The sequence below is a fragment of the Plasmodium vinckei genome (genome assembly GCF_900681995.1).
Source record: "Plasmodium vinckei vinckei genome assembly, chromosome: PVVCY_09".
Lineage (NCBI taxonomy): Eukaryota > Apicomplexa > Aconoidasida > Haemosporida > Plasmodiidae > Plasmodium > Plasmodium vinckei.
In genome coordinates, this window is record NC_051301.1 from 369,656 (window position 1) to 394,047 (window position 24,392).

At 22.0% G+C, this 24,392-nt stretch overlaps 7 protein-coding genes across 7 annotated transcripts; 5 read left to right on the plus strand and 2 right to left on the minus strand.

Moving 5' to 3' along the window:
- Nucleotides 1-368: 368 nt before the first annotated feature.
- On the plus strand, nt 369-7,226 carry PVVCY_0901070 (conserved Plasmodium protein, unknown function; the record flags this gene model as incomplete). The annotated part of the gene is made up of 1 exon (XM_008626448.1): nt 369-7,226. The coding sequence occupies one exon, from the start codon at nt 369-371 to the stop codon at nt 7,224-7,226; it is 6,858 nt and encodes a 2,285-aa protein (XP_008624670.1).
- A 1,095-nt stretch (nt 7,227-8,321) lies between these two features.
- On the plus strand, nt 8,322-9,389 carry PVVCY_0901080 (ubiquinone biosynthesis protein COQ4, putative; the record flags this gene model as incomplete). Its single annotated transcript, XM_008626449.1, has 1 exon — nt 8,322-9,389. One exon carries the CDS (start codon nt 8,322-8,324, stop codon nt 9,387-9,389), a length of 1,068 nt encoding a protein of 355 aa, XP_008624671.1.
- Nucleotides 9,390-9,828: 439 nt separating this feature from the next.
- Nucleotides 9,829-12,480, minus strand: PVVCY_0901090 (conserved Plasmodium protein, unknown function; the record flags this gene model as incomplete). Its single annotated transcript, XM_008626450.1, has 2 exons — nt 9,829-9,946; nt 10,061-12,480. 2 exons carry the CDS (start codon nt 12,478-12,480, stop codon nt 9,829-9,831), a joined length of 2,538 nt encoding a protein of 845 aa, XP_008624672.1.
- Nucleotides 12,481-13,704: 1,224 nt separating this feature from the next.
- Nucleotides 13,705-14,280, plus strand: PVVCY_0901100 (conserved Plasmodium protein, unknown function; the record flags this gene model as incomplete). Its single annotated transcript, XM_008626451.1, has 1 exon — nt 13,705-14,280. The coding sequence occupies one exon, from the start codon at nt 13,705-13,707 to the stop codon at nt 14,278-14,280; it is 576 nt and encodes a 191-aa protein (XP_008624673.1).
- A 1,245-nt stretch (nt 14,281-15,525) lies between these two features.
- On the plus strand, nt 15,526-16,356 carry PVVCY_0901110 (conserved protein, unknown function; the record flags this gene model as incomplete). Its single annotated transcript, XM_008626452.1, has 1 exon — nt 15,526-16,356. The coding sequence occupies one exon, from the start codon at nt 15,526-15,528 to the stop codon at nt 16,354-16,356; it is 831 nt and encodes a 276-aa protein (XP_008624674.1).
- Nucleotides 16,357-17,008: 652 nt separating this feature from the next.
- PVVCY_0901120 (conserved Plasmodium protein, unknown function) lies at nt 17,009-18,772 on the minus strand (the record flags this gene model as incomplete). The annotated part of the gene is made up of 1 exon (XM_008626453.1): nt 17,009-18,772. The coding sequence occupies one exon, from the start codon at nt 18,770-18,772 to the stop codon at nt 17,009-17,011; it is 1,764 nt and encodes a 587-aa protein (XP_008624675.1).
- Nucleotides 18,773-20,006: 1,234 nt separating this feature from the next.
- On the plus strand, nt 20,007-23,726 carry PVVCY_0901130 (conserved Plasmodium protein, unknown function; the record flags this gene model as incomplete). The annotated part of the gene is made up of 4 exons (XM_008626454.1): nt 20,007-20,651; nt 20,748-20,813; nt 20,940-23,516; nt 23,661-23,726. 4 exons carry the CDS (start codon nt 20,007-20,009, stop codon nt 23,724-23,726), a joined length of 3,354 nt encoding a protein of 1,117 aa, XP_008624676.1.
- Between the last annotated feature and the right edge of the window lie 666 nt (nt 23,727-24,392).

Genomic DNA, 24,392 nt, shown 5'->3' on the forward strand with positions numbered 1-24,392 from the left:
TAAATACCATGTAGTTCATTCAATAATTTTACATATACGCATATTTATTTGCATATTTTCATACATATGTGTACATCATTTGATTAGTGTTTCTTTTTAATATATGTAGTACATTAATACACTATATTCATGTTGAATACATAGTGATATTTTTAGTATTTTTTATTTTTTAATATTTATATATCATTTTAGTAGTCCATAAAACGGGTGTGTAAATTTCTATAACAATTGCTTAATTTAAAAATTTTGTATACAGTGTTCGTTTTACTTATTTGAATTTTTATACTTTTATTTTGTGTTCGATTTCTTACACTATTCCATTTTTTTGTTATTCTTTTTATACTCATGCATATTTTTTCTTATAAATAATGTTCAACGACGATATAAAAAATATTTATATAAAAAATCACATCAAGAAAATATATATTGTAAAACGACATAATGAAAATATCAATACCGAAGAAAAGAAGAGCAGTATTCTTTACAAAAATTTTGATGATTTTATATCTATCCTAGTAACCATAAGAAAACATGACAATCTTTTAAAAAAATTAAAAGCCAATATAAATGATTCAGACTCTTCTAAAATATTATTGGATTATCTAGATTTTTATGTCAGCAACTTCGGTTATAAATTCCATTCCTTTATTATAGAATACAAAAATGATTCTTCAAGCGATGACATAAATAATTGCTATGTTATAAGTAAATTGTCTAAAAATGACATTGAACAAATTGTGAAAAATTCATATTCTCGAGTGTTGTATAAATATGATGGCATCAAATATTTATTGTATTATATAAAAAAACACACAGTATCATTCGAAAATGTTAACCCCCATTTTATGAAATTATTAAGCAAATATTTATATGTTTCACTAAATCCATTGAACTTGCTTATTTTTGTATATTTAAAGATTTATAAAAATGGAGCTAAAAATAGCAAGGGATTTTCAGAAGACAGTGGAAAACAGCATATAGACACAGTCACAATTCAAGAGAATAATATAAATGGGAACGATTCATTAATTGAAAAAAAGGATACACATTCAATAAATAATAATTTAAACAGGACGAACAATCATATCAAAGATAGTGAGTTTTTTTGTAACGAGTTATTTTCCTATTTATGCTCATATGGGGAATACATTATAAAACGCACAATAACAAGTTGCTACAGTGAAATATATAATAATAATAAAAACGTAAAGGGAAAATTAAAAATATATAAATGGACAAAAAATTATATTGAAAATTATGTAATAACTAAATTATCCTCACATTATTTTTCAAATGGTCAAGTGAATAATGATATTAATAAATACTTTTTTAATGCATATGCAAATAATTTAAATGAATATATTAAGAAGTATAAAATATTTACAGAAGTTAGTAGTGGTTTTAAAAATATTAATATGTCAAATAGAAAGTTTTCATATATATATGAATTAATTTTATTTTTATATTTTTCAAAAAAATGCTTATATCATTTAAATGAGAATATTAATTTTGTCTATCAGTTATCTCTCTATATTTTATATAAATCTATAAAAATGATTATTACGTATTTATATTTTAATTTGCCAGAATATATGTGTCATTATTTTTTGAATATCTATATAATGTTTTTTAAAAAAAAAAGAGAAAATGTACCATATATAATGAAAAAACTGAAGAAAAATTACAGAAATATTATGGTTCATGTTAGTAAACAAAAGAAGTCATATATTAGAGCAAAACTATGTAATTCTTTTATAAAAAATCGAAGTAGCAGTGATAATATTATCAACAATGTTAGTAATAACGATGGTGGAAATAATAATGAAGATAAGGTAGAAAAAAACGGGGTAATCGAAAACAAGGATATGAAAAAATTGGAAATTATCAAGACTAAACTCAAAGGTTCTGAAAGTAAAAGAATTAAAAAAGCATTAAGTCTTACATATTTTGATATAAATAATTATGATAAAAGAAAAGACAAAATAGAGGGATATCAATTAAATAAATTTTTAAATTTTCATTCACATGGATCTATTATACAACTCAAATATAACAATGAAGAACAGCTTAGAAAAAAGGAAAGAGAGAAGAAAAAAAATATGACCAAAAAAAATGAACAAGAAGAAAATAAAATTATTACAGAGATCGACAATTTAGACGCCAAGACAAAAAATCGAATAAATGGATTGATATATCCAAATAAATTTGAAACTATAAAAAGATATTCATTATTATATAATATGTATTACAACAAAAAAAATTATAGCACAATTGATAATTCGTTACAAAATATTTTTTTAAATGTAAATGCTATGCACAAAGGAAAGAAAAAAAAAAAGAAAAATGAAAGCACAAAAAATAAAACTGAAAATAAGAACAAAAAGAAATGTAATATATTTTCTAACAAGAAAAATATCCGTAGTCCAAAAGTAGCAAATACTGTTTTTAAATCAATATTTGAAAACATTTTTAAGCAAAATGAGCATCTTATAGGTAGCATATCCTATGAAGACGATAAAGATAAAGTAGATGCTTGTGTAGATGAAAATCAACAAAATAATAATAATGAAGATGACCAAAAACTACAAAAACAAGTTGATGATCCTATTAATACCGATTTAAATGATTTCGAAATAGTTTTAAATGAAAAAGAAAACATAGACATTTCTATTCCAAATGATATAGTCCAATCTGATGATAAATCAGACGAAAACCAACTAAAAGAGCAAATTGATAATGACAATGTTGTAATAAATGAGAGTCATAATGAGGAAAAAGAAAATGAGTTGGAATACCAAGCAATAAAAGACGACATTGCGAAGGATGAAATGGGAAAAGATGACATTGTGAAAGATGAGATGGAAACTGAAGATCTTCCACTTGATGCCCCTACACAATTTGATACAGTAAAAGATGAGATAACAAACGACGACGGTGCAAATGATGTGATTATAATTGATGATATTATGAAAGAAGGCCTAACAAAGATGCAAGTAAATACATTATGTTTCAATAACAATGAAATTATTATAAATGATAATTATTGCAAAAAAGAGATTGAAAATAAAATCCAAAAGAAAAATAGTAGTCATATTGTAAATGCAAATAATAAAGGAAAACACTCTAAAGCGACTTCAAAGAAAAGTATATATTACATTAGTGGGTCCAGTAGCTCTGATGATTCAACAGATGATGAAGAGTTTGTTATTGGAAATAAAAGATCAACAAAAAAAAAACATAAACGTAAAAAGAAAGGTAAAAAAAAACAATCTAAATCGCCACGAAAAAGAGAAAGGAAATCATTTGAATTAGAAAATAAAAAGGAAAATCAAACGAGTTACAGAAGGAGTAAAAGATTAATGAAAATTCCAAAATATGTCTATTATATTTCTGATACTTCAAAAGAACCAAAGCTAGCTAATTCTAATAAAATTTCAAAAATAGCCAAATCTACAATAAAAGCACATGATAGAAAAGAGAAGGATGTTAAAGAAACAATCGAAGGAAAAGAATCAAATGAAAACAACAAAGAATTAAAAGAAAAAATATATGACAATGAAAGTGTGAATGAAAATGTTGCTCAAAACAAAATCGAAATTAGTAATAAAGACAATGATATAAATGATGAAGAAAATAATAAAGATGATCAAATAAAAAATGTAATGGAATCTGATAGTATTTTTAGCCATGATAATAATGATATAGAAAGTAGTAGTAAAAATGTTGCAGGCAGTACAAATTTAGATGAAGATAATGATGAAAGAGACGAAGCAAAAGACATTGAGCAAATCACGAAGGAAAATGTTGATGGAGATGAAAAAAATAAAAATTCCTTTAAAAAAAGAGAAAGCAAAAACTTAATATTCGATTTGTCATTTAGTGATTGCGACAACAATGTGTTGTTAGTAGATACAAGAAGCATTAAAAAGAAGGAACAAGATTTTTACGAAATAGAAGAAACTGATGCTTCTACATCAGATGATGGAAATATTAACAAAATTAAAAACTTACCAATAATAGTAAACAATTCTTTAATTGCTAAAAAAAATAATATTAAAATTTGTGACAATGATGATATGAAAAAACGAAAAACAGAGTATATACGATTACAAGGTGACGATGATATAATAAATGAAAAAAATAGAGAACTATGTAGAGAAAGCAAAGAACAAGAAAAACCATTTTTAGATACATATGATGCATATTTAAATGAAAAAGTAGATGATGATAATGAAAAAACAGAGGTACAAACTAGTGTAAAATCGATTGTTATATATTTATTTGATCATTTTATTGTAGGAGCTATTAATTTAATTAATCCATATAATATTGCTGAAAAGGAAAGATATAATTATTTTACACAAGTTCAATCAAATATTAATGATACAGATCACACACAAATATATAAATATAATACTAATGAAAATAATAGTAGTAATACTATTTTTACGAATTTTGAAGTTCAAGGGGCTTTAAAAAAAAATACAAAAATAGATTTATTAAGTATAACAAATGAAAAACGAGTTCTAACTATTTTAACAAAACATGGTAAAGGTATAAATGGTTGTATATATAAATGTTTAGTGGATGGGAAATTAATGGCTTGTAAAATTCAAAAAAAATTATATCTAGCAAAAAAAGAAATATATTTTTCGTATATATTAAAAACAAGACGGTCTAATAAATTAACAAAATACGAAAAGCAAAATATTTTAAGTCGACCAAATAATAACGATGGAAATAAACATATTTTTTATGAAATTCTTAAAGAACATGAAAGTAGATACATATTTCCTGATGAATTGCACTACAAAGTAGTTGATATTCAAAAAGGGAATAGTAAATCTGCAAAACTTTTACAATCTTATTATAAAACAAATAATAATGAAAATAATGATATCGAAGTTGGAAATTCTCTTTTACTTATGAATACGTTCAAAAATGTCAAAACAGTAAATGATATTATAAATTATTTTATAAAAAAAAATTATAATGCTATAAACGAAGAATTTATTTTATTTATTGTATATCAAATGGTAGTTGCTGTGTTGCAATTACACCTATTAGATGTTGTACATGGAGACATTAAAATTGACAACATTTTAGTATCAAAGGATGATAATCAAAAAGGTGAAGGAAACGACAACGAAGCAAATGACTCAAGTGATAGCAAATCTAAGGAAACAAACACTACAAGAAATAAAACTGCATCTAAAAAAGGAACAACTCATTCAAGCAAATATGGTTCTAAAAATAGATCAACTAATGAAGGAAAAAATAAACAGAAAAAAACAAAATCTGCTGAAGTTTCACAAATAAGTGCAGGAAAAGTAATTGATTATTTTTTAAACTCTGAATTGAATAAAGATAGTGATAAATCGTTTTTAAAAAATAATTTTCCTGTAAATTTGTTTTTAGTAGATATTGGACGAGGGATTGATATGAAAAATTTTAAAAAATATATGTTTTATGGTGATAAATATTGTGATTGTTATAATTTTTTAACAGATTCAATATTTACTTATCACATCGATTTGATAGGAATAGCTCAAGTAGCTAGCTGTTTATTATTTTATAAGCATATAGGAAATACAAAATATAAGTATGAAAAAAGAATAGAAGATAAAACAACCATATCTATCAACAATTTTGACCTAACATATATGACACATAATTCCCATTTTCTCAAAACTAACATTAATAGAAATAATGATCATGCAACTAAAGTTAGTAAAAGTCGATATAAAGAATTAGAAAATTTTATAAAAATAAAAGAAAAATTATATAGAGAAAATGACCAACTAAATCATAAAAATAAATCAATATCATTATTGAATAACAGTTTTAGACATGATATTACAGGAAGTAAACTTCGAGAAAAAAATGATATTTCTAGTAGTGTTATTAAAAGAAAAAGAAGTTCAAATGAAGATGAAAATATTGCTAATAAAAAAATTAATTGTGAAAATGAAAAATATAAAAATCAAAATTGTAAAGACAACGATTTAAAAAGAACAGATAAAAATAATGGAGAAAATTTAGATGATATTTATTTTATGGATTATTTTCGAATTTTTCCAATAGATAAAAAAATAAATGAAAAAATTTCCAACTATTTTAATCAGATTAAAAAGAATGGAGATAATTATTTTGTAGAAAAAGCTGAAAAAAAAATAAAAAGTTTTTATGTAAAATTATTATTAAGTAAAAAAAAATATGCACATTTTTGGGAAATATTTTTTCATGTATTATTAAATTTTTGTAATGTATATGAATTGGATAATATAAAATATAATTCTAATGACATTAATTCGATAAATGAAGAAATTAATTCATTTTCTAACAATAAAATTATTAACAAAGAAAATAATTATTATTTTGATTTTGAAAAAAAAAACTGGAATGAAATTGACCATAAAAAGGGAAAATCCGTTGACATTTTTAAGCATGACAAAAATAAACTCAATAAAAATACAAAGTTAGTTAATTTAAATGCAAAAAAGATTAACACTGTAATTGATATATGCTCTAAAGACACCGCTTCAGACAATGGAGATCGTGAAGAGAAATCGTCATCTTATGATATAAATAATACAAGGAAAAAAAATAAACTTAGGGACCATAGCTATAATTTTTATAATAATAATTATTGTGATAATGCAAAGGATAACATATATAGTGATAAAATGTCAAACTTTTCGAAGAATAACCCAATGAATAAACGAGATATAAATTTAAACGATAAAAATAAAAGAGATCATAATAATATAGCAGATTTAAAGAAAAAAAATAATCCTACTACTACTACTAATAATAATAATAAATATTTTTTTATAAAAAATTCTCTTTCGAACCTTAAAGTGATAAAAAAAACTGTCCATAATAATAAAAACACTGTTGAAAAGGATGTTAAAAAGGATGTTGCAATAAGCAAGACTCAAACTAAAATATACAATTACTTTGGTAAAGCGACCGTAAATAATAAAAGGAAATTTTATTTTTTTGAAAACGAACAAAATAAAAGAAAATGTAGAAAATTAAATAATAAGAAATATTACAATAATAATGATACTAAAAAATCGACAAGATATATCAACAAACTTTTGAAAAAAAAAACTATAATTACACTTGTAAGCATAAAAAAAGCTATTGAAAACATATTTGAAAATACAGAAACCCAAGACACTTTACACAAAGAACTCAATTTCATATCCACTATCCTCTAAACTAGACTTTTAAAAGAAATGAGATAAATAAATAATTATATTATTAGAAATTGGAAAATTGTTAAAATTAAAGCTATTTTGCTATTTTGCTAATTTGAAGGAAAAACAAATACCCAATATCATTTTTCTATAAGACCTCTTATTTTTAGGGAGAGAAAGCAATTATTTACAATTGAAGTTATATGCACATTTTCCTTTTTTTTTATGTTTATTTTTTTTCCGACATTTTTAATTCATACATTATATTTTTTCATTTTTGTATACACACATTTATTATAATATGATTTTTTTTTGCTTTCTCTCTCGTATTATGTGCATAGAATATTTATATGTTTTTTTTTTTCAATTTAATATAATTACGCTTTATGTATTCTTATGCAGTATTTTCTTGTTCTGAATATGGTGATTGTGTTTATTTTTTTTTTTTTTTATTATTATTTTTTGGTAAAATTATTCGAATATGCCTTATGATGTAAATCTACAAAATCCAGCAGTTATGTTTAGTACATGTATGCGGTTGTTCGTTTTGTATTTTTTTGCTTTTTTTTTTTAGCAATATATATGTATATATAGCACTGTAGTGAAAAAAAAAGCAAAAAAATCATAGAAATATAATTAAACTTTATTTTTATTTAAAATTAATTATTATCATATTTAAGTATATTAAAATAGTTAATAATATTTATAACGGATTTTTTTTTGGTGAAGTACTTAGGGGAAATGCTACAAATTTAATTTAAAAATAAAAGCCGTACACAAAAGGGCTGCCCATATATATGAACTTTGGAAATACAATTTACTCGGCCCTTTTACTGGATAAAAATTGTATGGAAAATAATTTGCTTCCATAAATATATTAGCATATGCATGTGCATGATTATATGTAGAGCCTTTGAATGATATATATATTCGTCACATACATTTGTGTACATATGTTGGCTCTTCCCTTGCAAAGCTCATAACAAAATTTTATTATATCTCCCCCCCATTCCCTTTACTTATTTTATCAAATATAGAAATATGCATGCTTATGTGTTTGGTACTTTTTGTATAAAGAAATTGTTCTAGTTTTATGTCATTTATTCAAAAGGTAAAATGAACAACTTTGCAAAAATATTTCAATCAAATTGGATAGATCTAAATAAGTTGGGAAAACTTGAAATATTTTTAAAAACGATATCAGGAATTTATAAAGCACCAAATAGGACACACTTATTAGCACACGCAGCAGATATATCATCTTTTTATGCAGTTAAAAATATTTATGAATATATGAAAAATGATGATGAAGGAAAAGTTATATTAAAAAATAAACCATTACTAATAAGACAAGATATCCAATTTAATGAGTTAAAAAAATTGCCTAAAAATACTTTAGGTTATAAATATATGGAATTTTTAGAAGCATATAAACTTCATGCCCATGATAGAGAAGCAGCTCATTTTTTTGATGATATTAATTATTCATATATATTAACAAGATATAGACAAATACATGATATAGGGCATGTTGTTTATAATTTAAATATATCGATTGAATCTGAGGCTGCATTAAAAATGATTGAACTAATACATACAAAATTACCTATAACATTACTAGCTATTTTAGTAGCACCTTTTATGACACCCTTATATAGATTTCAATATATATTTAAAGATAAAATACCTCCAAATTTTCTTAATTCCAATTTTGATTATACATATAAAGATGATTATAATTATATAGATGAACTATCATTAAAACAATATGTATATAATTTAACAGAATATTTTCATATTGATAAAACAGATAATAATTTATTTTTTCAAAAATTATATAAATATTATTTTGACAATTTAAATAATTCCAATAATATTCGAGGTACTATTATTTATGGATATAATAATGAAAATAATAATGATATAATTTTTGATAATATAAATAATGAATATATTTTTTTAAAAAATCCTGAAAAAAATTATTTTCTTTTTAAATATAAACCAAGACAAACATTATTGAAACAATTATATCCTTGGGCATATATGGCTGGTATGGCAGCAACAAAACCTCTTCATTCTATTTATATTGAAAATTGGCTAGACAAAGATATTGATATGTTCAGAAAGAAATACAACATAATTCCTCTTCCTAACCACCTGAGTTTAATGTCCGGTATTAACTAAGCCCACAGAAAGGCATGAAAAGTCGAGAAAATTTGAAAATAATCCGTAAAAAGTAAGAGCATTTGAAAATTATCCATAAAAATGGAATTCGTAATCCATAGAATTGATTGAGAATCTTATTTGGGATGAAGTAATTTATATATTTTTTTTGTTATTATTTCCTTAGGGAAAATTATACAAATATATTTAATTGTGGGGTTATCCTGTTATTTCATAAATACCAGGGTCATCCCCTCTAATTTTGTATATGCATTGTGTGCATATACACATGCCTACATAAATAGTTTTATGTTTTGTTTTAATTATAATATTTTATTTGTAAATAAAGACATTAATCAAAATGCAAACAAAAAAAAAATTAAAAAAAATTAAAAAATATTTATTATTATTATAACTTAAAAATGGAAAACTGCTTAACAATTAATCCTCAAATATGATGTCAAACTTTTGAAGGGTTTACATTTCTTTTATTCAACTTAATTGTTGAAGATAGTTTGTTTTTCATTTTGTTAATTTCAGCTTGTTCCTGTTTTATGTTCATTCGTTTTTTTAGCCGTCTAAAAATTAAGAAAATTAAAAAATGAAATAAAAAAATGTTAAATAAAAAAAGTGACATAAAAAAAGTGGCATAAAAAAGTGACAAAAAAGTGAAATATTTTAAAATGCTTTACCTAATTGATTTTTTCGACTGGTATTTTCCTCTTACTAAAGATCCAGTTCTTAAATGCTTTTGATAATTGTTATATAAAATATACATGTGTATATTATTATATTTGTCTATATTTTTAATGTCGTTTTTATTTTTATGTATTATATTATATATGCTCTCAGGAAGGGACATAATATATCCCCTTTTACTATACAAATAATTTTGAATAAAAAATTTAATATCACCAATATTTTTATTAAAATTTAATAAATGATTTAAAAATTCAATAACTTTATTTTTTGTATTTAAAATGATATTTCTTTCAATAATAAATGTTATATTTGTATATTCTTTATTTTTAAAACTTTTTTTATATAATTTTTTTTCTATAATATAATGTAATGAAGCTGATATAAAGTTATGTCCATATTTTTTATAAATATGTTTTGCTTCCTCTAAATGTTTATCACTTTCTATATTAACACTAACAATTTCATGGATTAAAAAATTTAAAAAATTATTTTTTATATCTCTCATAGGGGGTAATTCATAATTAATAAAATTAAAAACATTGTCTAATATTTTATATTCTTTATTAATTTTTTTTTTGTTATAAAATAAAATAGAATATACCTTTTCAGTGGCAAAAGATGATACACCTTTTTCGAAAATATTATAATGCTCATTTTTCTTGTCATTATTTTCATAAGCATATTCGTTTCTACACATTTTGCTAGTGCCACTATTGTGAATGCTTGCCTGTCTAGTCTCTTCCCTTTTAGCTGGATCGTCTTTATTTGTTTTGTTTACAATCCCATCGAGTAATAGATCTGTATAGGAACTAACATTTTCGGGAAAATTATAATGTATAAAAAGATTAGCATTAATCTGATTAAATTTTTTAATATTTTTATCATCAGTAATTAAAATATAATTATTATTTTTATTAAAATTGCTAATAATATTATTTTTAAAACTATTTTTATATGTATTGGATATAAATATACAGGGCATATAAGAATTAATATAACTATAAAATGAGTATATGTCGTTTTTATTATAATATATTACAATTTTTTTATCTTTATTTATATTTAATAAGTAGAATAAAACTAAAAATTTTTTATCATCATTAAAAGGTATATTTACACTCATATGTGTGCAATTATTTTTTTTATAATTACTTAAATCAAAATAATGAAATTTATTTATTTCATTAATTGATATGTCTTGTTTTTTACAACTTGTTTGATCTTGGCTTATATTATTAATACATGAATATTCGATTGATGATTGAGTTTGATAATTTATTACATATTTTAGACTTTTTAAATATTGTTTTATTTCTTTTATTATCCATTCATCATGGACTTTATTTAATAACAGGATTTGAAAGCTTTTAAAAAAATTATTATTTTCATTATTTTTTTTATAAATTTTTAAAATATTTTTTAATAAATTTGATTTTTTATTTTTATAAATTTCATATATATCATCTATAACTATAAAATTAACATAATCTATTAATATGCTAAAATCATAATCATCTTTAAAATTTTCTAAATTAATTAAAAACATATTATATAAAAAAATATTATTAGACATATTATTAATACTTTCTTCATTTGAAATTATATATGTTAATATATTTACATTTTTTAAATTCATTATTGTCTCATACATTTCAGATATTTTATCTTCTGAACAGCCAACCAAAAGAACTCTATTCTCTTTATCCATGTTATTTTCAACTTTACTAATATGTTTAACTTTGTTATCCATATTTTCATTTAAATAATTTTTTTTTATTTCTACATTAGTTGAGAACTTATTATTACTTTGTTCTTTATCTATTTTCCTTTTGTCTACTATGCCAACTTTCCCTTTAATACTTGTGCTCATATTTAGATCGATCGAATTTGTTACACCAGATTTATCAACACATATTTTATAAAAAGAATATAGAATATAGGATAACATTGAATCGGGATATAATATATCAACAAAAATATTATTATACTTTAAAAATTCAATTAATAAATATTGATATGTGTATATATAGAATATATTATTTTTATTTAATATTTCTTTTATATAATCATTTTTTATATTATTTGTTTCAATAATTTCTGTCTTGTCATAAGATTTTACTTTTTCTTTATCCTTAAAATTTATTTTATTTAAATATATATTTTTTTCAAAACTTTGATTCCTTTTTTTTATATTTTGTTCTTGATATGTTTTCCCTACAAAATTGCTTGAATTTTTTTTTTTATTTAATGATATAATAAATTTTTTTTTATCCCGTTTATTATATTTTCCAATAATTTCACTAAAGTTACACCATCGTATTTCAAAAATATTATTATCAATTTTCTGACCATTTTGAAAAAATCTCTTTAACTTATCATTCCCTAAATGCCATATTCTTCTACTTAGCATATTATATAAATCCAAATGAAAGTGAAAAAAAATAAATAATATCTATTATATATTTTTAAGGTAATTTTTAAATGGCCATCAATTTATGTACTGGATATGTGTATACGTGTTTTGTTTTATAGTCCATCTCTATAAGTATATTATATTAATACATTTTATTTTACAGCTTTGAATTATATTTCTATATTTGTTTCTTATTATAAATTACAATAGTGTGTGCTGGATAGATAGATCATGCATAAGCATTTAGTGGTTGTTCTACATGTTTTCTATTTTTTTAACGTCACTATATATAGAAAAGGAATACAATAAAATAATATGTATCATAGTATGAATGTTCTAATAATTTGCCATACTCTTTTTATCAAATGTGATTCCCTATTTTTTTAAATAACATCCTCTAAAATATATTTTTATCTTTTTTACTTATTTCAAAAATTGAGTATATAAAAAATAACAAACCCCCAAAAAAACAAATTTTAAATAAAACAAAGTATGTGTAAGAATAATAAAATAACAACAAATAAATTTAAAACAAATAAAAGCTAAATAATCCTTGCATTTTTCTATGATTGCAATGAACTATAAAATTTATATCAAAAAAAATATATCTATAAGAAATTTCCCAATTTGTGAATTACATATATATATATTTTACTCACTTGTTTTCGATTAATATATTTATGTATGCATTAAAATTCTTGTGCAACGCTATATTATATTAAAAAATTCACAGTTTTAACGTATAAAAAATTATTCATTAAGGGATTTATTTTATTTTTTTGGATTTCAAAAGAGTATTTAATTATGTAAAATGATAGTATAATATTTATATAAAAAAAATTATTTAAGTATTGGATGTTTATTGTTAGTATATGTAGAATAATATATATATTATATGAATGTGTATTCATCATTACGATCTTTACGCCAATAAATAAAAATGATTGTAGTTTTAACATAATTAAGCACATAAATATTTTCCCATTTTTTAAAAGTTAAAATTTTTTTTTTAAATATTTTTAAAGATAAACCAAGGAAATTGGCATAGATATACTATTGTAGCTGAAAAAATTTCTCGAAATAAATATATGAGATGAATATTCCATTGGGCTGAAGGTGATATATGTTCCATCAAGCATATAAATTTATTCGCATACTTATACACACACACTTAAAAATTATATAAAATACAAGTAAAATATCCATAACGGTATAAAAAAAATGTCTAGCACATTCACAAACTTAAATATTGAGAGTGGCTATTTCAATGATGAATTAAAAGAAGAAAATAATGAATCCAATTTTATGCATACAAATATTAGTATGCTAATAAGAGCATATAAAAGAGATCGAAATAAGCTAACCATATGGAATAAAAAATTAAATCTTATTAAAATAGTTGGATTTGTATTAGATATTGAAGAAAAAAAAGAATTTATAATTTACACAATTGATGATACTACAGGATATATAAAAGCAAAATATCTTTTAACTTATTCTTTTAATTCCGCAAGTGAAAAAAAAAATGACATAAAAATAAATGATATAATACAAATATTTGGGGTTTGTAATACTATTAGTATAAATGAAGATTTAAGCATATCCATAAGTTCTATTAATAAATTGAATTCATTCAATTATTTATGTCATCATCATTTGCTAGTATTTCATAATTATTTAAAATATTTAGAAGATAAAAAAAATACAAAAGAAGACGAAAAAGTACAACCTGATGAAGAAGAAAATGGCAACATACAAAATAATGACAACCCGTTCTTTAACTCTTTTTTCTATTAAATAAGTGAACAACACACCTTTTTTCTCATTATTTTTTTTCATTATTTTTTTCCCCTTTTTTACCTTTTGATTGATTTCAAATGGTGATAATTATATGCAACAAACATTTTTGTAAATTATTTAGAATTTTCATTCATTACGCCCATTATATGTTTTAAACCTCATAGGCATATAAAATGGGTAATACACATTTTTGTAGTAGCTCTCTTATTTATAATATCATCATGGTGATATTTATAAACTAATTTTTTTTATTGTTTCCTTTACTACATTGCCTATATATTTATATATGTTTTTTTTTTTTGCTATACTGTTTTATTCTACCCTTTTCTTTTATTTTCTCTACCTATTTTTTCCACTCATTTTGTGTTCACCAAATATAAATTATTCTATTTTTATGTTTTTTTAATTAAAATATTCATAAAATATTATATTATTCTCATAAAAAAATAACACGCCATTTTAATAAATTTTTATTTTTATCCACAAACTTACAATTACCTTATTTAAGTATAAAAATATTTCTTATATTTATAATGTTGTTGTTATAGGTGATAACTCTTGCCGAATTTTTTTTATAATTCAACTATTAACCATTTATGCAAAATATATTATCACTAGAGCTATATATATGATATATTATATGTTAATACCTAATACATATAGGATTGTTATATTATTCCCTTAAATTTCGATGAATTTATTTCATATAATAATTTTAAAATTTTTATAGCTAGCGACACGCTATTATCACTTTATTTATCACTTTATTTTTTATTTATTTTATTTTTTTTTTGAAATATTTCATGTTTTTAAAAAAGTATACACAACTTTATCGAGAATAAAGAAAATTCACCTTATATAGATATTATATTTTGAGCTACTTAAGAGAAAAAAATGCATATCTTAATAATGTTATAATAAAAAATATTTTTTTAGTGGAAATAAAATCGAATGATTATATATAAGCAAAGGAATATATACATACATATATAATATATAACCATTGTGTATATATAACTCACCAATATATTTTTCTACAACTCGATTTGTACATATTTTCCGTATGTGCTATATATCTTAGTCCGAATACAAGTTGTATACTATAAGTATTTCAATCCATATAAAAATACATTAAAGCATATTCATTAAATAAAAGGTCTCATTGCCTATCAGTATTAATCACTTTATCCGTTAACATATTAATTCTCTTGAAAATTTCATAGATCTTTTGTTTTAAATAAAATGAATTCATTGAAAAGAAAGCTCGTGTTACTTGGATATGAATCGTATGATATCGAAAAAGACGATTTTTATCGTATGATTTTAAAAATCGAAGAAGAAAAAATTAGATTGTATAAGCCAAAAGAAAGAGAAAAACTTAATTACACAAAAGAAAAAAACTATATTGAACATATATTAAAATATTTAAAAAAATTAAATATAAATGTAGCAAATATTAATAAAACAAATATTAATGAAATAGAAATAAAAAAATATATTTTAAATAATTTAACTACGTTAGCATTGCTTGATGAATATAAAGATTTGACATGTTTTGACGATGCCAAAAATGATGAATGTCAAGATACTCAATCGAACGATGAGCAAGCTAAATGTATAGAAGGAAATATTTCTGATCAAACAGTGACTAATTTTTTTGAATTAAATTATATGAACATTTGTGAAAAAGAAGAATGTGATAAAAATAAAGATAAACTAATAATATTGATCGACACAATTAATGACATATTTAAGAAGTATGATATACCATTATTAAAAAAAGATGATATTATTAAAAATAACAAAATATCTAATGTTGTTTCTGCCTTACGTTTATTAAAGGAAAAATTAAAAACGAAAGAAAAAATTCAAAATGAAAATTATGAAGATCTATTCAATTTTAACATTAATGTTAATAACAAAGATATGGCTGATTTTGCTTATATTTTAAGATATATATTTAATGAAAAATTAAGAGATCGAAAGGTACATATCAAAAATATTCTTAATGAAACCCAAATACTGACCTATAATCCTATAATAGACATAAAACAAGGAAAAGTTGGAAGGTAACCTTCAGTAATTAAATTATAGGGCTAGCTATGTCTAGAATACGAAAATCGAAATATGGACAATGGATTTTCGACCTTTTGCTTATACATATTTAAGTTGGAGTATTTCCACACACACACACACACACACACACAGCTTTATCTCGATTTATATGCATATACATATTTTCTATCAATGATAACATATTTGCATAACTAAATTTTTTAAAGCGTATTTTTCGTTTTTTTAAATTGCTTTATTTATGTATCCTCAACAAATTTGTTTTGTTTGAAAAAAATAACAATAAAATTAAAAAAAAAATGTATAAATTAGTTAGGAATAATCATAAAAAAAAATAATAGTGCCAATATTGTACATATTTCACGTAAAAATTAAGAATTAAAAAAAATAAAGCTGCCAAAAATGGATCAATTTAAAAAATTATAAAAAAAAAATTTTAAACGTTAAAAAGATACATAAAACAATTCAAAATCAATCGACAAAATCATTTATACACATAGCTACACACGATAAAAACATTTAAACGGTTTTACCCATAAATGGTGTATTATTAAAAAGGTGAAAAATTAAAAGTTTATTTTGAGTTGTTTATCATCAGACATATTTTTTTCATTACACTTAATTGTACATAATGCCTATATTATGAAATACTTCATATTTCTGGAAGTACTTCGACATTTTCTATATAATCAGGTAGATATTTTTGAACAGCTTTATATTTCTTTGTGTGTTCTTCAAAGGTAAGAATTTCTGGTTGGTTGGTGTATATATATCTATTTGAAGTATTTCTTAAATGGAAAGGTACATCAAAGCTGTATTCGTTACATATTTTTTTTGCATTTTTTTCAACAACATATATATAGTTACTTTTTGAGGATTTACATAAAACTATAACAGCATATATTAGAGCGGTTTGACATTCAGGCATTCCTATAGCTTTACATGCATAATGTGTATTAACACAAACTGATAATACTTTATGATTTGCAATTCCAATATCTTCAGATGCTATTCTTATTAATCTTCTACATATATATAATGGGTCTTCTCCATTTTTTAACGATTTTGTCAAATATAATATTGCTGCCTTAACATTTCCTGCTCTTATACTTTTATGTAAACCTGATATAAAATTATAATGATCTAATTTATTATCATTACATGGAAAATTTTGTAAAAAGTTTTTAATATTATTTATTTGTATAATTTTTTTATTTGGTTCAGTATTAGATGCTTCATTGAAATATTCATTATATCTTTTTACTTTCACTGGTTTTATCATTGTATCATTTTTTTTTTCTATCCCATCTTTATTTTTCTGTTTTTCTTTTTCCATTCTTTCCTTTTCTTTCGTTTCTTCTAATTTCATATGTTGTATAGCAAAGTCAATAATATTTATAGCCACTCTTGCATCCCCAGACGAATGGCTGATTATAACATTTAATGCATTATCTTCAATCTCAATATTTAATTTATTTATTATTCTTTTAATAATTAAAGCTAATTCTATTTTATCATATGGACTCAAATATAAATATAAACATCTAGAACTTAATGAAGCATTTAATATATTCATAGGATTATATAAACAAGTAGCTAAAAGATAAAAATACCCTTTTTTTAAAACTAATAGTAAATGTTCTTGTTGTGGTTTATTTAATCTATTTATATCTTTTATGCATAATATCATTCGTCTTTTAGACAACTTATAATTTATTATAGACTGATCATATATTCTTCGTATTTCAGTATTGAAATTATTTAAATGAAATAAAGTTATAAATAAATTATGAGTTTTATTCTTTATTACATTTATAAGAGATGATTTACCAGAACCTGGTGGACCACATAAAATTAAATTAAAATTTAAATCTTCATCTAATATTTTTGTTAATAATGGATTTCTTTTACTTCTTATCTCATGTATATAATCTTCTTTATAAATTGGTTGATATAATTTATGTAATGGCAAACTATTTGGGTTTGTATTATTTGAATTTTCTTCTTGTTCTTTTTCATTTGTTACAATACTATTTGAATTATTTAAATCCGACCCTTCTTTTGATTTCATCTTTAATTTAAATATGCCATTTCCACTATCCTTTTCATTTTTGGGACATTCTCTATTGAATTCTTTACCTTCATTTGTATTATTATAATCTGTTTTACTTCCATCATGGGTATCTCCCTCCTCTATATCATTTAAATTGTCTTCGTATCCATCATACTTTTCTTTTTTTATTTTCAATATATTTCCATCTTCTTTTTTTTGAAAAATGCTCATATTATTTTTTATATCATGTTCTTTTTCATCTTCTTTTTTTATTCCAATTGCCTTTTTAAAAATACCAAATTTATCCAAAGTGTTTTGATCCTTTATAGGATTTTTTTTCACAAAAGGCGATTTTCTCTTCATTGTTTAAAAAAAAAAACTTTGTTCATATATCCGGAATGTTTGGCTAGCTAAACACCATTATTTGGAAAATGGGAGTGTATAAGCTTTGAAGTTAGCTCATTACAGGGATGAGGGAATGAAGTAAATTGCATGTGTATATGCGTGTATTCGAGTATATGTATATAAAAAAATGAAAGCAATAATTCCACTAATAAGTGTTAAAATTGTAGCATAATAGTGATAAGAACTGAAAAAATAGAAATAGCAATTGTGGATAGATACAATTCTAATGGTGGGTTTAAAATATGATTTAAATAATTAAATGTATTTTTATCTACATATATATGACTATATTATAAAATTATTATTGTCACTATTATTATATATATTTTTTTTATCAATTCTATTGTGGTGTAACTATTATTTTCATATACATATAAAAAAACAAAGTAAACAAAATAATAAAATACAAAAATGATAAAATAAATACCTGTACCTTTTATTACACCCTGTATTGTACGTAATTAAACATTATTTCTTTTTAGTACAATTACTACACTGCTACTGTTTTATAATTTTTTTTTTTCTCATAAAACTTATATGGAAATTAAGAGAAAAAAATAATACTAATAAAATAAAGTGAAGAGCAAAAAAATTAAAAAGTGGAAAAACGAAAAAAAATTAAAAAATAAACAAAATAAAAAAAACATAAAAGAAAAGAAAAAAAAAAGAATTATTTATGTATATATATATAGCAAATGCTTATATCTTGTCTCAATTAAAGCGTCCCGTTTTTTCTCTTTTTAATATAAAATGAGAGTAGCATTTATAAAATATCCATAAAATGTGTAATATAGGAATATTTATATTTTTTTCTCTCTTTTCCGTTGTTAAATAAATAAATAGGGTAAAATGGTAAATTAATTCTCTTTGTACTTTATTTTTGTCATTGTCATTTTATTTTTTATATAATTAAATTGTCTTTATTATTACTATATTTTCTTCTACCTTTTCGTATTCTCTTTTCCATCCCTTTTTTTCTCTCCTTCTCATATTAACATCTTTTCTTAATCATAATTGTTGTTTATTCATAAAGCTACAATAAGAAGCTTTTTGATGAATATATAATCATATATTTGTAATATTTATTGTCTCTGTAATTGTTTTCACATATATATATGTATACACTTACGTACACCTATGTGCATACATTTTTGTACATTTAATTTTCTCTCTATTATTTACTGATACTAAAATGAGCAACACTATTCATGAGGAAAGTATATGTCATGTCCTTTTTCCAAAATGCATGGAAAATCATTTAGAGTTATTGAATAATAGAGAAACTTCAGATAATGACGAAAAGCTAAATTCGTTAAATTTTATTCATGAAAAATTAATAGGGTTTTTTAACAAATGTAATGAGGATGAGAAAAAAGGGTTTTGTGATTTTTTTCATCATTATTTATTTCATTCATTAAATATATGGATTAATGACGAATTTGATGAATGTAGAATATTTGCTCTTGATATATATTTTTTAATTGAGACTAATTTGAACGATATTTTGTTAAATGATATATTATTTAAAAACATTGAAAATGACAAAAATAATTTTCTTCTAATTTGTGTAAATAGACTAAAAGAAGATGAAAACAATAAAATTGTTGAAGAGAAAGAAGAAATACGATTAAAAATTTTACAGTTTTTAAAACGAATTATTAACAGATATAAAAATTACCAAACAAATATAGATATGTTTAATATTTATATCTATATTCAGGATGTTTTAATTGCGCTATGTCTTTTAATTAATGATCCTTTCCCTCTTATAAAAAAAACTTCCTTTGAAATTTTATCGGAGCTTAATTTTGATGAACCTCAAAAAGAACTTGCTCCAGTAATTTATATAACCCATCATTGTTTATGCACATGTGTATATTTATTACTTCATTCTTCATACAAATAAAATATTTACTTTACTATATTTTTATAGTTGTATAGAAATATTCTAAAAAAATCGCTAGATAGCTTATCAGTTAGGAATCATGAAATTCAGGAGGTAATAATTTACAAAAAGAAATTATAGAATAGTACTATAGTAAAATTATAATTTAGATAACATCATTTTGGATATATAGACATAGATATTTATTTATTTTCTTCATTTTTTTTTGTCTTATTTTAGCTAGCCTTAAAATGCATAAAAAGATTCATGTTATTTGACTGCAATAGAGACATTCTTAATGAGGCAACAAAATGTTTAAAAAAAGTTTTCGTAAAAAAATATGTGAATGTTTTATTTGAGGTTACAGATTGTATTGAAGTATGGAATTTAAAAATAAACAATTTAAATAAAATTGAAATAGCAAAATTGATATTTATCATTTTATTATGTATGAATTCAAATATATCTTTATCCTTAAATGAAAGGTGTTATGAAGTTTTAGTCTCGATTTCTAAAGCAAGCAAATTTATTAATTTAGAAAATAATACAAAAGAAGATATAGACAATTATTTAAATAATTTAGAATATAATTTAAAAAATGAAAAAGATGAAACATGTGAACATATTAACAATAGTAAGAATGATAATACAAAAGTAAAAATAGATTATTTATATTATGACAACACAAATGCAGACATATATGAATATTACTTTCAGAGTATAAATAAATTTAGTCATATATTATTTAGATCAAACCTATTAAATGTGACTTTAAATAATTTTTTTATTAATATTAAAAAAGAACTATTTTACGAAATTATGAATAATGCAAAAAATTCGTGGACAGATAAAGAAGATTTATTTGCTAATATAGTAAATACATTCTTATTATACACATATTATGATATTTCATATTTTATTAAAAATATTATATTATTTGCTTACAAATCATTAGTATATTTTAAATGCATAGATTATCCTACAACCCCATTACTAATAAATGATATATTAATGTTATTAGCTCAAGATAAAAAAACAAATTTAGAAAAATATTATTATGAATATGATTCTTTTTTATATATAGCGAAATTTATCTATCTCATCATAACATGTGGATATTTAATGCCTGTACATGATCTTGTCTTTGAAATGGCAAAGATATTATTAGGAGAAAATAACAAAAATGCTGTTTTAAAAATTTTCAAAAAATTTAATGACGAATCAATATGCGACGTTAAGCATTTGGAGGACCCACACGACAATAAAATATTTACACAAAATGAATTCATCTTTCAAAATGACAACTTTCACAAATACCTACAAAAAGTATATCATATGAAATTTGAAAAAAAAAGAGAAATTATAATAGAGGAAAGAAATGATGAAGAATCTTCTACTTATTTTACAAAAGATTTTCATTATGATCGGGCTCATCAAATGGTTGAAGAGAAAAAGGAAGTTGATACTGAAAATGAAATAGATCAAGATAATACAAATACACCCATTCAAGGATATATCAATCATAGTAGTGATGTTGGAAAGACAGGAAATAAACTACATAAGGAAAAAAGAGAAAATGAAAATAATAAATATGAAGAAGAGAAAGAGACAACAAAAACATACACATCAGATATTTGGCTTAATGATTATTATGAAACTGAAGTAACAATGGTATATGGAAATAAAAAAATTATATTGATGATGTTGTCACAATTTTTATGTGGATATTATATAAAATCATATACCACCTCAAGCAAATTAGACAATGAATGCATAAACTTAATTTTATTTTTAATTAATGAAAATATAAATTATGAGAATTCAAACACATTTCCATATATTTTAATAATACTAAAACTATTATTGCATATTATTAAAAAGGAGTGTAAAAAATATAGTAAAATAATATTCCATTTTTTAATAATTTTACAATCAAATGACCAGAATATTTCACATAAAGAAATAAATAAGATAATTGAAAAAATTGAACATTATAGCGAGATAAATAGAATATATTATTATAATGAAGAATATATGTTTTTTATACAAAATATAAAAAATATAATAGACTTTAATAATTTTAATAATTTCAAATATGTTATAGATTATTTAAATACATTAATTTGTAACATTACTGAAAATGTTATTATAGAATATTCATCACATTTAATTGATTTTTTTACCTTAATAATCAATCATGAATTATTATTACCCTTGATGAAATCCGAGTTTCTATTATTTTTAAATGTCTTTTGTTCTAAAGATATATTCCCTAATTTCTTTTCAAACCATTCAGAATATATAATTAAAAACATATTACTACCATTATGTAAATGGAAAAGTGGATTGAACGAAGCTTGTATAAGAAAAGGTGCATTATATTGTATTAGGGCATTACTTAATAAGAACAAAAAATTACACCAAACTGATATTTTTAAAAATACTATTTTAATAGAGTCTTTAATAAGGGTACTAAAATCCAACATTGATGATACATGGAATAATGAAAATAGAGAAATATGTATATCGATATTTTCTCAATTTTCTGAAAATATTAATAATAACAATATTTTACTTGATTTATTAAACAGTTTAATCAAATTGTTAGATGACTCAAATAAACTTATTCGCAAGTCTTCTGCTTTAGCTATATATACACTTATTCAAAATACGTTTTTAGTATTATCTGATGATGTATGTAAAACCATTTTCCCTATTTTGTTATTACATATGGACGATGATTGTTCAAGCATTAGCGAAATAATATATCGCATTCTTTCTATTGGAAAAAAAATTAACTCACAAGTTTTGTTAACGGTACGTTTTTTTTTTCATGTTTAGTACATTTTTCATTATATATATACACACTTCGATCTAGTTAATTAAAAAATCACTATACCCCCAATTTATATTTGCATAATTAAAACTACATTAATATAATGACATTTTCAAATTTGACAGGAACTAGAGCACACACAGGAGAGCACACCTCATGCCAAAAAATTCAAACAACAATTAATGAAATGATAAATTATTTCAAAATGTAATCAAATTTAATCATGTGTCTTTTTCTCTCTATATATATTTTTTATAAATATGCGAATGGAAAATCCAGACAATATTTTTCATACTTTTCCTTTCCTTTTGTATTGAATCATCACATAGGCAATATTCATATTCATAAAATGCATTGAGTAACATGCTTGTACTGTTCTATATGTAATGATTGACCCTTTTGTACATCGTTTTTTTCATATCCTTAATGATAACAAACTTGTTGATACTTTTTATAATTAATATTGCAAAATAATTTAATAAAAAATATTAATACTTTTGTAAATTTTGTCTTTTTTCAAATTAATAAAAAAATATTATAAAAAAAATAATACGACCATTTCCTATGTGCAAAAATTATGATCATACAGTATTATATAACTTATTTATGTTTTTTCTCGTAAACAAATATGTAGAAATATATTATATAAATTAAAATGGCATAAAATACAAAATTGATAAAAATAAACAATCAAAAAATTAAAGGGCTTAAATCTTAAAAATATGAAGATTAACCGCAAAATAATAAAATGGATATATAATAATGAATATTTGACTATATAATATTAGGCATGGGTATAATAAGGAAGCACCTCATTATAAATACCACTATAAGAAATATAAAATATTCAGCAAAAC